General features: G+C 41.3%; 1 protein-coding gene and 1 long non-coding RNA gene across 15 annotated transcripts in view; one reads left to right on the plus strand and one right to left on the minus strand.

Moving 5' to 3' along the window:
• The window catches only part of tapas, a 51,271-nt gene extending 47,354 nt beyond the window's left edge, over positions 1 to 3,917 (plus strand). For all 14 annotated transcript variants that reach the window (XM_067134643.1, XM_067134640.1, XM_067134648.1 and 11 more), the window contains one exon: positions 2,168 to 3,917. In XM_067134643.1, coding sequence (XP_066990744.1) covers positions 2,168 to 2,394 — 227 coding nt within the window. In that variant the 3' untranslated portion in view covers positions 2,395 to 3,917. The remainder of the gene's footprint in view (positions 1 to 2,167) is intronic.
• On the minus strand, positions 1,376 to 12,867 carry LOC136856649 (uncharacterized). Its single transcript, XR_010858443.1, has 3 exons — positions 12,697 to 12,867; positions 4,246 to 4,346; positions 1,376 to 1,874 (listed from the first exon to the last, which is right to left on the minus strand). It is a non-coding gene; the product is annotated as an uncharacterized lncRNA (long non-coding RNA).
• Positions 12,868 to 15,000: the final 2,133 nt, after the last annotated feature.

Here is a 15,000-nt window from a genome sequence, read left to right on the forward strand (position 1 = left end):
GTTGTTGTTCATGGAAGGATCCCTCGGTGGCTGGCTATTCATTGGTTCTTAACTTCAAAGTCATGGAGATTTTAGATGCAATTGCCTTTGGTTAAGGCTTCCACCTCTTCATTCCCCTTCCAGCTGTTAACTGCTCTTCTAGCCTTGACAGGTCTGTTTCTGGTTCAACAATTAATTTTAACCCCAGGTGAATTTTAACATCAGTATCTTCCTCAGGCGAGAGCATCTCAAGCAGTTCTGCTGCCAGGTCTGTTGTTGGCCAATTTTGTTGCATCTGCTTCATGCCATCTGACAGTCAGCCACTTCTGGGTCTGTGGATAGGACTTTAGATTACAGTGTCAGGTTCTCAATCTTTAGGACAGTTTCCTGCCAACATCAAGTTGAAGGTTCAAGAATTACTCTGATTTTTTATGTTACTATGATGATATTTCTTTGGGCCCTGTTAATTTTTTTCATTTTCCAAGCCAATTGTCCAATTTGGTTGCTTCTTGAAGCATTCTAGTAGCTTTTTTCACCTTGCCTTCTATGCAGCATCTGTTCTAAGCAGCATCTGTTCTAATTATCCATATCTCAACCTTCAACTTGTTTGTTTGCTGTTCACAACTGCGAGTTGCACAAGTGCTGTACCAGTCATCTTTACTCTCCAAGTCCATACTCCACTGGCTGGCTGTGTCTGGATACTTCATTTGTACCTACCCCTAGTCCCACAGGTTTAGCCTCTGACTCCTGAGGATAATTTTGTAGAAGAATAGCTGCAAGAAAAATTCATGCCCCCTAGAGACCTCCGTCTTAACTAAATGGCCCATGCAATGGACTGTGAGCTTTTCTGCATGGTGTTGCCAGAGTTTGTTATCTTGTTGTTTGAGTTATGCTTCAATGCTTGATGCAGTTCTTATATGCTTGCTTACACCATGCTAAAAAGGGTTTACCATAGTACACAGTGATAAGGTTAAACAAAGTGCTGTTCACAGTAGTAATATATACTTGCTGTGTTTCACACTCCGTGTGAAACTTCTTCCAGGAAGATTTGATTCGGGCATTTGGAGAAGATTTTCATTAGAAGTGCTTATCATTAGCTAGCAACCTGCTGACTCGTCATCTGCCTAGCCTAGGTTGTCTTATTTTCAGTTGGTGTTCCAATTAATGGCATATACCGTGACACCTGACCCCAGGCTTTGTTCCTCTGGCCTTGCCCTGTCTCCCCACATCTTATTGCATTGCTTCTTGGCCTTGTAATGTGCAGTGAGTCCTATGTAGGAAGCAAAGAAAAATTTTCCTTTGAAGGTTTGTCAAAGGCAGCTGTAGAAGTAGGTCTGTTCTCTTTTGCTCTCTCCAATCTGTGGTCTGATAACATGAGGTTAGGAAGACCTAGGAATCCATTGGCACAAGCTTTAGCTTCTGGAGGTTCTCTGTTTTGGTTACAGAATTCAGTGTCTCAGCATGTGGCCTCCACCACTGTCACATCCAAGTGCCATTGACTCCTATCCTTGAAACCTAGCAGCTTTATCATCAATTTAAGATCACTTCAATATAAATCTCTCCTGTTTCACTGAAGTCTCTTAAATTAGGACTTGATGTCAATGCTAAGTAACCTTATTAGATCACACTTTGTGGCTGTTAGATTTTGCTCTTTTGACTTTTTCCACCTTGTCGTGCTTTACTCATGTCTGCCAGTTAGTGTTTGTTTTGGGATAAGTTTTCAATTCAAAGCACTGGTCCTTAAGTAGTGGAGACTAATGGTCAAGATAATCTTTTTGCAGGGATGGTTCTCCTTTGGTTCTTTTGCTCTGCCTTTCACAACTCGGAAGGAAAGTCCTGGGTGTCTTGTTAGGGGCTCGATGATCCTGTCAGCAGGATGGGAAGTCTGTTTCCAACTGTAAATTGAAGTTTTTTGCATTATTTAGGAAATTCAACCATACCACTAAGTAAAATTATAATTCAGTGATTTTATCCAAGTTTTACAAGTTGTTGTTGTTGTTTCATTTTTATTTCTCACTGTTGAATATAATAATAGCACAAGATTGGAAAAGTACCACAATTAAACTGTAGTGTATCAACAAGTCTACATATTGTTTCACTATTGAAGAGCTTTGTGAAATGTGTTGCATTTAATGCTTGCTGCTCTAGATGTTAATGAGAAGTCTGACTGTTGGACTATATGTTTCAGGAGTTGCTGCAGCAAACCTTGATTGGCGACCTGAAGATTCTTACCGTTTCAAAGAACTCGTACAATACTGTGAACTGGTTTCCATCATCACAAATATTGAACAAGACAAAGAAACTTCAGAATACATACTTTCCCTTCGCCTGGTTGATACTTCAGATCCCCAGTTGGATGTGTATATTGATGAGATATTAGTAAGTGAAAAAAGAGCAATAAAGCTGAATGAATAGAGCAAATGTATTATTGTATTTTATGCTAAAAATGAGGGCAATACATAATGTGAAGTTACAGTTCAGTATTTTATGTATGGTTCTGTTTGGTTACCTCCTACGCTTAGATATATACTTTAACACAGAATATATTATATACATTTATACTCCTCAGTGGTGACTTATGGCTGCTGTAGTTCATAAAAACGAAAGCGACAATAAGGTAGCTTTATTTGCAAATTTATATAGGATTGTTTTATTTTTTTATAATACTTTATATAATCAACCAATACTTTAAGAGGAAGTTTAATTTTTATAAAACAATGAGGTTAATTTTTTATATAACCAGTACTCTTAAGAGAAGTTCATCGTTTGTCAGTACTTTAAGTTTAACTTGTTTCCATTTGCTGCATAGGGAAGCAGAAGGGTCTGCATCTTTAAATCAGAGTAATCAAAGTTTCGAAGTGTGATTATAGTGAATCTCAGTGTTTTGTTAGTGATGGTTCTGTGGCTTACAGTACTGCAATACACTGGATGTGGACTTTAGACAGCTTGACAATGCACCACTTGTGTACTGTGTCATTTAAATAAAACCCTAGCATGGTAAAGGGCAAAGTTGTCAGTGAGCACATCTGAGTGAAACAGCTTTGATGTACTTTTGCAGATATGGACATTGTCAAAATACTTGGGCTCCTTATTTTCGTTGGCATCTACAATATGATGCCTTACGTATAACAGTTATTGCATGTAAAAAATAAAAAAAAAATGGCATAATAAAAAAAAAAGGTAAATTACAGCATTACAGCAACTACTTATTAACATTTTCTACTTCTGTAATTGTTTGTTTTCAGTATGACAAGTTTAGCCTAGTCATGTAACATTATATATTTACAAGGGACTTTTTGTTTTGCATTTTTTTTTTACATTGTCATAAATATTTATTATCTGGCTGGATTTTGATTGTAAATATCTTTGCCAAAGACTAAGTTTTTTTTCATCTCAGGTCTAGGTTGAAATAATTTTTTTTCTGATTGTCTGTGTCAAATTCTCCTAAATATTTATGTTAGCTAAACTGCAAGGCGTTTGATAAATCCTGTTGATAAAAATATTTGGCATCTGGTTTTCTTCTTTAAATTGGATTTTTGTTTTGTGTATATACAGGAAGATGTGGATATCATTATCATGGACCTGTGCAAGCATCTGTTAATTTGCTTTGTTCACTGCATGGTTAAAAGTTACTTGGATATGCACAAATACATGGTTTATGATATTAACTAAAATGTAATCAAAATCCTTATCATTTACCAGTCTTATCTAGCAGCTTTGTAATTGCCAATGGCAGATACCAGTGTCTCCCATATATATATACAAGTAATACGTGATATACTGTATTAGTAACCTTGGTTAAAATGGTTTGAGTCTGAAAGTCGAGATATTTCTTTTAACTTTCTTACACGTGTTACATAACCAAAACATTATTTGTGATACGTTTGCTAACAAGTTTTACCAAACAAAATGGAATAAAAATCGCATAAACATGAAAACTGTTTTATTAACCACTCTTGATGTTTCAAGTTATATTGGTTTTACAAGCCAGGTGCTCAGGTTCTTTCATTTTGTTGAGCTGGCACCAATCATAGTATGTAGTAAAATAAATTAGTGGATTGGGTAAAAATTTAATGTTTTTTGTACAGAATTTAATTGCAAAGCTAAAAGGAGAATGGAATGAATATCAAGAGTGTAATATACAGAAAAGGTAATGAGGAAGGTCAAGGGATGTTCTACAGATGCTCTTGTATGATTGTGTAGTAAGTACAAGCATACCCGAGATAATCTAAAATTAAACTGCCCATATACAATTTTCAACCTCACCTGTAGTGTTCGAAAGTCAAGTTGCGCTCTTGATGTGTTGCAAAACTTCACCTCGCAGATTTTCATCTCTGCTGTTGATTCCACCAGACCACAAAGTGTTCCTGTAAATTTCAAAATAAATTTTTGTATACAATATGCACAGCATAATTAATTAACGGTGCACACAACTCTTATTTTGTATGTTACAGATATAAGTACTGAACTTACATGGCTATTTCAGCACTGAACTTAGGTACAAAACAGTGGCATTGAACCTAAGGTATAATGGTTATTTGAGCATTTAACTTCCAAAATAATGCGTAGTTTCTTTCTCTAATTTGAGGGGGGTTGTGACTGCTGTACCAGTAGTGCCAGGCATTTAAAGATAATTGAATTTAATCATTCAGACCAGCAATACACTAAAATGCTATACACATTTCAAGGACCAATTGCTAACGGGAAGAGTGTGTAAAGTCACCAATTCGGCGCCAGGATAGTGTTTCGGCGGCGCCATTAATTAAGTCTCCGCTGAGCTTGTTTTCTTTGGTGACTTCCCGTTTTCTTCAAGCTCAATTAGTCACGCCTAAAACGTGCCAGGTCACGCATTTTAATCATTTTTACTTTATGGTATTTATACGAATGTCACACATTGTGTATCACATGTTTCTTCATTCACAGGCATCAAGACTGTATCTATATTGTAACTCTGTATATTTCGTATTGTAATTTGTACTCGTTCACTGCATATTATTGTTTATTGTTTCGACCTCAGGTCACAGTCAATTCCATTGTCTCTCACGGCCCGGCGTCAGTCGGCCGCAATATAAGCCGCCTGGATCTGTAATAAATCAGCAGTAACCTTTACCTGCTCGTTTCTTTGACACCTTACAGTGGTGACCCCCGGAGTATCCCGGAGCCATTAGCGGACTCACACGGCGACTCAGTCTTGGCTCCAGGATTTCTCCAAAACGCTCTTAGCGGCCTAAACACGGCGCTGTAACCAGCGTTTGAGCGTGCTGACTCTCGTCGGCGTACCCCACCAGCGTCACTAGCGGAACCACACGGGCGCGCCGCAGTGCGTACTGACGCGCAGTATCCCACTCCAGTAAGGGGTCAAAGGAGCGAGCATGGACGCGGATATCCCCTCCTTCATGCAGTTAAACGCGGACCCCGGGACTCGAGGTTTACCTACCCCCCCCATCACAGCGCGCCCGCGCCGCCCCCGCATCGAGGCCCTCCGCAACTCCACACCAGCGCCCGAACACCACGACGGCCGGGCAACACAATCGCGGGCGCCCTCACCCTAAAGCTGCCGCCGTTTACGCGGGGAACCCATCGAGGTGGCTGCGCGGGGTGGAGAGCCACTTCAGAATCGCGGACCTCACGGACGAAATCCTACAGGCCGACACAGTGCTCAACGCCCTTCCGGAGGACGTGTACAACAAACTCATCTCGCGGGTACCGAAACACTCACCCTCACATACAGCACCCACAAAAGTTCCTCCTCGAAGCTTGCTCCCTGCCCATCGCCGGCGGGCCGCCCGTGCTATCGACCTTGCCAATAATCCACGCCCGACCTCAATCCAAGAGGCGGCAGGGGCATGGTCGTAGATCTCCTGTCAACACCAGTCTTGGGTGGCACGAACAAGCGGCAGGAGATAAGCCGTGCGGGGAAATTTTCGCCGCCAACTCCTCCCGGAAGTACGCAACCAGATCGCTCACCCCTACACCATGCCTGTCGAGGACCTCATAGGGCGGCACAACACCTCACAGACTCCGTCAAGGCTTCTGGCAGCGGCTAAAACCGGCCACACAGCCGGTCAGCTCCGTCCAGCCTGAAGAGGACGTGAGCAGCCCGTCAACGCCATCGCCAACAGGCGTCCACCGAACCACAGTAGACGGTGGTCCCGGGCTTCTGTCGCTATCACAAGTGGTTCGGAAAGGGCGCCCGAAACTGCCTGCCGCCCTGCTCGTTCAACCGTTCAAAAAGCGGGGTGGCGGCCCAGCAGGACAGGCCGCCATGGCAGCCGAAGAACCCAGAGCCTCAAAAACAGTAGGTTTTTCGTCCGCGACACCGTCTCCGGCAGGATGATGCTGGTCGACACAGGAGCCTTTAAGTCGGTCTTCCCAGCATCCAGAGAGGACCGCAACCAGACACCAGACCCGGCCGCCTTCCTGACGGCCGCCAACGAACCCCATCCTCTCCTACGGCACCAGGCTCCTGTCGATCTCCATCCTTGGCCAGAGTTACTCCTGGGACTTCATCGTCGCGGACGTAGGAACCCCACTCCTGGGGGCCGATTTTCTGGCGCGCCGGCCTGCTAGTCGGCGTGGGCGCAGCGCCTCCTCGATACCGACTCCTGCCGGTCTCCGTTAACGGCGGGACCCAGACCCACCATCAGCGCCGTCGCCCCCCACCAGTACGCACACCTTCTGTCGGAGTTCCCTGAGGTGTTTAAGCCCGAGCCGCCAAGTCCCGGGGCCCCAGCCAAGCACGGCATATACCACCATATAGTGACTAAAGGGCCCCCGACACATGCGAAGTTCCGCAGGCTTCCCCTCAGCGCCTTCAGGAGGCGAAAAAAGCATTCGCGGAGATGGAACGGATGGGCATCTGCAGGAAAGCCTCCAGTCCATGGGCCTCCCCCTCCACATGGTGCAGAAACCGGACGGCTCCTGGAGACCCTGCGGCGACTACAGACGGCTCAACATTGCAACGGAGCCCGACCACTACCCTCTGCCCAATATGCAAGACCTCACGGCCTCCTTTCACGGGGCCAAAATATTCACTAAATTGGACCTTCTTAAATCTTATTTTCAGGTACCTGTTGCGCCAGAGGACATACCAAAGACAGCCATCATCACGCCCTTCGGGTCCTATGTGTTCGCCTTCTCCACCTTCGGGCTGAGGGAACGCCGGGGCCACCTTCCAGCGGCTCATGGACAGCATCCTGGGGACCTAAAATTCTGCGTCTGCTCGTCGGCGACATTCTCATATTTTCCAGGTCTCTGGCGAACACCAGAGGCACATCAAAGCAGTCCTCCAGCGCCTCCAAGAAAAACGGCCTCGTCGTCCGTTTTGACAAGTGTACCTTCGGTGTCAGAAAGCAGAGTTCCTGGGTCACGAGGTATCTCCGACAGGCGTCCGCCCTCTTACATCGAAAGTGGCAGCCGTAGCCAAGTTCCCGACACCCACCTCCATCAAGGCCGTCCAGGAGTTCCTTGGGATGGTAAACTTCTACAGGCGCTTCATCCCGGGATCGCGCACACCACGGCCCCTGACGGAAGTCCTAAAGGTCAACCGAAGTCCCTGTCTTGGGGACCCAGCCAGCAGCAGGCCTTTTCCCTGGACGAAGGCCGCCCTCACCAAGGCAACCGCCTTGGCACACCAGGATCCCAAGGCTCCCCCTCCAGCTGACGACAGACGCCAGTAACGTTGCCTGCGGTGCTGTTCTGGAGCAAATCATCAACGGCGCCCCAGCCCATCGCCTTCTTCAGCAAGAAGTTCAATCCCGCAGAGTCCCGATACAGCACCTTCGACAGGGAACTCTGCGCGATGTACCTGCGCAGTTCGGCACTTCAAGTTCCTCCTGGAGGACGCCCTTCACAATCTTCACAGACCACCAGCCACTGGTTCACGCTTTCACGAAGCAAGGGGACGCATGGTCTTCAGACAGCAGCGCCACCTCTCAGCCATAGCCGAATTTACCTGTTCCGTCAGGTACCTCCCGGCAAGAAAAATCCCGTAGCAGACGCCCTCTCCAGAGTCGAGTTGAACGCAGTGCAGCTTGGTGTAAAGGCAGTAACCTTTACCTGCTCGTTTCTTTGACACCTTACAAGTGTTGGAATGCCCAGGTTGGGGAAGAGGAATTGAAAGGAGAGGACTGAAAACCAACTTGGCCAAAACAAAGCTGGTTTCTGTATTGAAAGTATTATTTGGGAGAGGAATGACACTACTAAATGTGATAAGTTTTGCAAAAGATGTTCAGGTTAACAAAACATACTTGTGAGATTTTGATGCCCAAAAGCTATAATAAAGGGAAAGAGGAGCAAGATTCACTGCCAGCCTGCAGTGGGGATAATACAACGAGGGAATGTCGGGGAAATGTAATGCTCAACAGCTGGAAAATAGATCTCAAAGAGCACGGTGTCAGGCCAAGTGATGGGAAAGGATGGGAAATATTTGGTAAGAAAATCAATGGATATTAAAATTGCCAGAAAAATGAGATAATAAATTAGATAGACAGTACAGAAGTTCAAGTAAAAGGAGCACAGTACAAAGAGGGGTGGAGAGAAGTGTATAATTTCTAGGCTCAAAAGAGAAAAGTCAATATAAAATGCTCATGATGAGTAGATAACAGTAATCATCATCTACGCCATCACTGACCACACCAAACACTTCCTGACTTCGTTATTAGGAAGAGAAGCTATATATATTGTGTTACTGTCACAGATTTGGCCAATACAAGTGCCGTAATTTAAAACTAAGGCTTTCAAAGAAATACCAAATCTGAGTGATGAGGGAATCTCACAAAGCCCTTAAAGAACTTTTTAGATATGAGGAAGCCTGAATGCTTACATATCAAGTTGCATGACTTTCATCCACAGGTGAGTGGGGTAATAAACTAGGGCAATAGTGGAATATCACTTGAAATGAAACGGTGGAACGTGGGCAAACATGACGTCTCAAAACGTTGGCCTGACTTGTAATTAACATTTTTTTTCAAATAGGGAACTACCACTTCCAAGAAGACTGCCTAGAATATCCTTCGATACTGTGCACATACTTACAGCAGAGAAACGGCTGTAATACCAAGTAGCACCATGCATTATGAACAACAGATTTTTATGGAGTCGGTTGAAGTTAGACTCAACTTCATTCTAAATTTGAGAGGAAAAGATGAAAGCAACAAAAATTCTAACACAAAAATTGTATCAACTGAGTACATTTTCTCCAGGGTCAATAAATGTATTAGAATGTCATCCTAATAAACCACAGACATTCTACATTCATTAAAATAAAACAGCATTACTTCGGCTGCTTGTTAACTAGGAGCCATGCATTATGAAAAAGTTAAACGCCTTAATTTCCTATTAAACGTGCATGTACAGAACGTGAAATTTTGTATTCGAATTTAGAATAGTTTTTACAATAGCCAAATGGGACATGAATTATGAACTGAACTGAATTGAATAGGCCAAAGGCCAAGCATTGGGACCAGTGAGGCCATTCAGCGCTGAAACGGAAATTGACAGTAAAAGTACACTGTAGGCCTGACTGCTAATAGTGTATCCCTCATTCATTGTTTGTAAATCATCAATTAATCTGAAGATTTAGTGATACCCTAACCTGCGGTCAGTTTAATAACGTAAAATTTAGCCTGATAATATTAATATTAATTAGCTACATTAAAACTAGAATTAGATCCCACACCGGGATTACCACAACTCGTCCAATACTTTACTGCAGTAAAATTAAGCACAATAAAAAACTTAACTTACTAGGCAAAATTTACAGTCAATTACCTTTTCATGATTTAAGTATTCTCCTGTATCTGAACTGAAATATCTATATAATTGTGTACTTAGTGTCCTAAAATCACCTGTGCCTAACAAAATACTCAGGACGTTCAAAATTATCATTGAATATGAAATATATTAGAATAAGACCACGGTTATTAATATAACGGAATTGTCAGTATTAAATTTAAGCTTAACAGGATTCGTAAAAAACAGGGGTGGTGGGTTATATTACACTATAAAGGCACATTTTGTAATCTTGGTTCATTTGCATATCATTCAAACAATCAATGAATCATTTCCTATGGCAACCACTGGGATGCATAGGACCTCGATGAACTAACGCCACCACATTCTGTCCTTGGCTAACTCCTCAAGATCTCCCAACACTCATCTTCCCGCCTCATTGTCCTCAACCACGTCTCCTTTGGCCTACCTCTACCTCTTCTACCAAGAGCAACCCACCCCTGTGTATCTTGTAGGCTACTATTCCATCTTCTATACATATGGCCTAGCCACTTCCAGCGTGAGAACTTAACATACTCATCGACCAGCTGCACATCCGTCACTTCTCTAATTCTGTTATTTGATATCCTATCCCTCCAACTAATTCCTAACATTCTTCCGATTGCCTTATTTTCAAATGCTATTAATTTATTATCCGAAGTCACTGTATTGTACCATGACTCATGCCCATAAATTAAAATACTCATAACCATTACCTTATGATGTTTGATTTTCATATATACACAGAAAAATTGCTATTCCAAATATTTTTATGCATTGCCATTGCCTGATGAAACTTTTTTAATCTTTCCATAAATTCTGTGCTCAGATAACCATCCTTATCTAAATAGGTGCCTAAATATCTAAACTTAGGCTATCCACTTGCTTTACAACCATGCCTTCAATTAGACAATCCTGTGCATTTTCAATATTCATACTCATGATTTCAGTTTTTCCGCTATTAATAACCAAACCCACCTTTCGATCTTCACTGACTAGACAATCCAACACACACTGCATCTTTTCTGGTCCCTTGCAGATCAAAACTATTTCATCAACATAATCTAAGTCAAGAAGTTTCCCATTTTCTCCCCAGAGTTGTATATCTGCATCCGTTTCCCTTTTAACCGTTCTAATAACGCAATATACGACCAATACAAATAGCAGAGGAGACAAAAAGAATGCCACCTGAATCACATAAGACTCAACTAAAACACCCTTCGACTATCACTTTACAAGTGCCCTTATGCACGTTCATAATAACCCTCGCGAACTTTTCCGGTATACCATAATGCCTCATGATTTTTCCCATGGTCGGTCTCGAAATACTACCAAAGGCCCTTTTCAAAATCAACAAAACAAAGACTTAACGGAGTTCTCATTTCATTAGCTTGCTGCATTAAATCCTAACTTTGAAGATCTGATCACTGCAACCCCGCCCCTTTCTAAAACCGGCCTGTTCATCCCTCCGAGTACTATCAACCACTGGCTCCAACCTATTCAACAATACTCTACAGGAAATTTTCAAGGTCACAGTTGACAAAGTGATTCCCCTCCAATTATCACAACTACTCTGATCTCCTTTCTTTGGAACTTGAATGATTACATTCTTCCAACATGATGGTATTATCCCCGTCACCCTTATCTCACTGAATAATATCTTCAAGACAAATACTAATCTATCCTCCTCCCAAGCCTTGCCTCCTCCAGTTTAAACATTTCCGGGAATAAATCATCCTCTCCTGGTGCTTATAATTCTTTAACTGTTTTATTGCCTTAAATACTTCTAGCCTTATCTCACCTTCATCGATATTTAAATCTTCCTGAGCAGGCGGTATATCCTCTTCTGGGGGGAGACTGGTCTTTTAAGAACTGTCTCAAAGTGTTCTTTTCATCTATTTCTGATTTCAAACATTTTTGGTCAATAAATTACCTTCCATACCCATGACTGGCATATCCTCACTCTTTACGTACTAGCACTATATTTACATATAGTTCATATTATGACATTTCATAAAACTGTTTGAGTCAGCTTGCAATATTTATACACGAGGAAAAATGAGGAACTGTAGCAGAAAAACCCAGGAGCAAAAATAAAAATAAAAAAAACAGGAAAAAACTGATTAACACTAGCAAAAACTAAAAATAAAGGGCTTTAAAATTCTGTCATATCGTTTTACGTAAATTTGAAAATATGTATGATGAGTATGCAGAGTAGGGAGACAGTATTACTATGGGGGTCCAATGGGGCGAAGCCCTCCCAGCCATGTCAGGGCACAGCGCCTTATTTAGGATGGGAAGGTAAGGTCTAGTTAGGTCAGGACGCTGTATTCTGGGAAAGGTTAGGGTTTCTCACACCTTATCCCTGAATCGTTAAGCAGTAAAATTGAGTATAGGAACATGAAAATGATGAGAAAAAAAAAAAACACATACGTTTTAAGTTAACCGACTTCCCATGGCGCACATTGTATGTGCAAGTATGTGTATGCGTATAAAATAATCTTTCAAGAATAAAGGAAAACAATCACATACTTAACTTGTGACTTAAAAAAGAGAATTACCGAACTACCACACAGTCTTTGAAAGGAGCTGTATTTTACCAGGAATTCATACCCATTAATTTAACGATGAATACAATGTACCAAATGAACACAAAGTACCGAAAATTCCTAATGAACAAAACGTACCAAGTGTCTAAATGATCGAAAAGTATTTAAAGTACTGAATGTTCACGATGATCAGTGGTTACAAAAAGCACAAGTTTTTACCAATAAACACGTAACAAAATAAAATGAAACAGATATATGCCTAAATGTACCAGTGAACAAAATATACTTAAATGTACCAGTGAACAAAATATACTCATGGCACAAAGTGCACCCAATATACAAAGCGTAAACAATGAACAAATTGTACCATATGAGCTCCGTGACACTAGAGTCTTACCTCATAAGAGATGGCTCACATCAGATCTATAAATAATGCTACATGCAGCAGGAAGTGATAGCACTGAACAGCACGATTAAAAATGCGTAATAATAACAATGGGATAAACTTGAATGACCTCCAACCTCTCCCCAGGGAAGGTCCTGTCCAAATACCGGTGAGAGAACTGATGAGGTAAAAAGCCTGAGTCAAAGTGACGCGCGATCTTAAGCACCGGATGAGGTGATTAACCAGTTGTTCCCAATACGGTGTTTTAGTCAAATATTTGCAGAAATCTATTGGCTTTAGTTATATAATTCATATTACTTTATTTTCGCCCTCCTCACCTCGTCTAATATAATAGGCTTACTTGAACAGGAATAGAAAGAGATAGAACACATCGCAGTGTTTTGTTAGCTCTTTAATATCTTGTATTACTTCCATAATTCACGCTTTGCATTGTTTTCTATCGTAACTAATCTAGCTACCTTGATCATAACTTTAATATGTTTAAATCAACCATTTATCTATTAAAATGACCTCTAGCAATGCTACACAATTTATAAGAATGTCTATCTTTTATATAAAAATACAAAAGAAGCTTAGACTGCTTTTTTCAAGTTTAATTCCCTTCAGTGCTTATATCCATAGGATGCATTAGCCTGCTTAATAAATTGTGGACAAAAGTGGAATTAAGTAACTACTAATAAGAACTGAGTATCCTCACCAGAAGATAGCAGCAAAACTCTCACCACTGATTAATAAAGATAGATAGGCCTATATGCTCAGATTGAATTCCGGGATGGCTCTTGACTTCAGTCAGGCGAAGATTCGTTGGGATGCCATAGGTCTAGCGCTGTGTACAAAATAACGAAGCCGTACATATAGACATTAATTATATCCAGCGTGGATCATCCTCTCTTTCTCTCTCTCTCTTTAGGAGGGTATTTGTGTGTGACCATATCTCACACAAAAACGGGAACGTGATATGTGGATTATGAGTCCCAAATTCAAGTTTTATCTACTCATGATTTTCATGAATTAAAGTCTCTTACAATTGGGCCATATTTCAGTACGTAGTTTCCTAGTATTTCTAACAGCTAGTTTATTAAAAAATACTTGAAACTATTAATTTCCTTTTGTCAACATTACAAATCTTGCAGGCAGCAGCATCCCTCTCTCTCTCTTTCTCTGAAAATTTATCAACTTGAATTCCTTCCAAGTCTCAGCTAAATCTTTCTTCTTTTTGACCCCATCAGCATTGTAGATGACCTCATTCTTCACTTCATTCACCTTTCCAAGTATGGTCAACTCTCTGCCCTATAGTCATCTTTCTTTCTTTAGATCTTTAGCTGAAAACCCTTGTGGACAGAGTTAACAGATTTATATAAACTCGAGAGGGCTCAAAAGGGAAATCAGCCTGCAGAGAAATACAAGTTATGGGAAACGGTGATAAATAAATATGATGGAATAAAAAAAGAAAAAAATATACACCTGAAATTCAGATGTCAGCAGCAGAGATCAGGGATGAATTTGCTCCTCGCTTGTGCATTTGGAGATCAGATTCCACAACTGCATTAAGCAAACTATTCAACATTTTAGGTGTGGCCAAGATAAAACCTGGCAAACCGAGTAGTGTTACACCTGATGCTAGAAAACAATACTGTTTGCAGCAGATTCAAATGATCTTGGCACTTAGTTTTGAACATAAAGCCCATGTAGGAGCTTTGATAAAAAGCAGGCACGTCCGACTCTCATCATTACTGTAGTACAAACTTCTTTCTCCCAATGTTGTGGCAAAACAATGACTATTTCACAGGTATTCTCAAGTCAATTTCTTATGTAGAAGGAAGTCTTCATATACAGGCAAAATTCTCATCACTTGATACATGCCTTTACAGAATTTTGCAGACCTATTTGATGCTGGATCAAATGGATCTACCATAGTATCATAGGAAGTGACAATTTCATGTAATTACCCTAGCAGTTTCTTGGAAGTTCGAGTGTATCTAGTTTTAACTTATTTCCGAGAATTAATTATCTTCTTGACCATACTGGGCTTTCATCTACTTTCACTTGGCCTATGTAAATTAAGTCCAAAACAGGCACCACACATGTATGTAGTGCAGGTGGGCTTACTGAATTTAAAAGCTCTACATGTAGTACCGATTTCAACAATCTACACAGCTCCAGTTGATTTTCTTTCTTTACAATAATGTACCTTTACATATACAAACAATTAAATAGATCAAATCTTAAAACCTAGTCTGGTTTTGTTGTACCAAAGACGTGGGTAGGATCAAAAAACGGTCTTGGACACCTGGT

Source organism: Macrobrachium rosenbergii, chromosome 36, assembly GCF_040412425.1.
Source record: "Macrobrachium rosenbergii isolate ZJJX-2024 chromosome 36, ASM4041242v1, whole genome shotgun sequence".
NCBI classification, from domain to species: Eukaryota; Metazoa; Arthropoda; class Malacostraca; order Decapoda; family Palaemonidae; genus Macrobrachium; species Macrobrachium rosenbergii.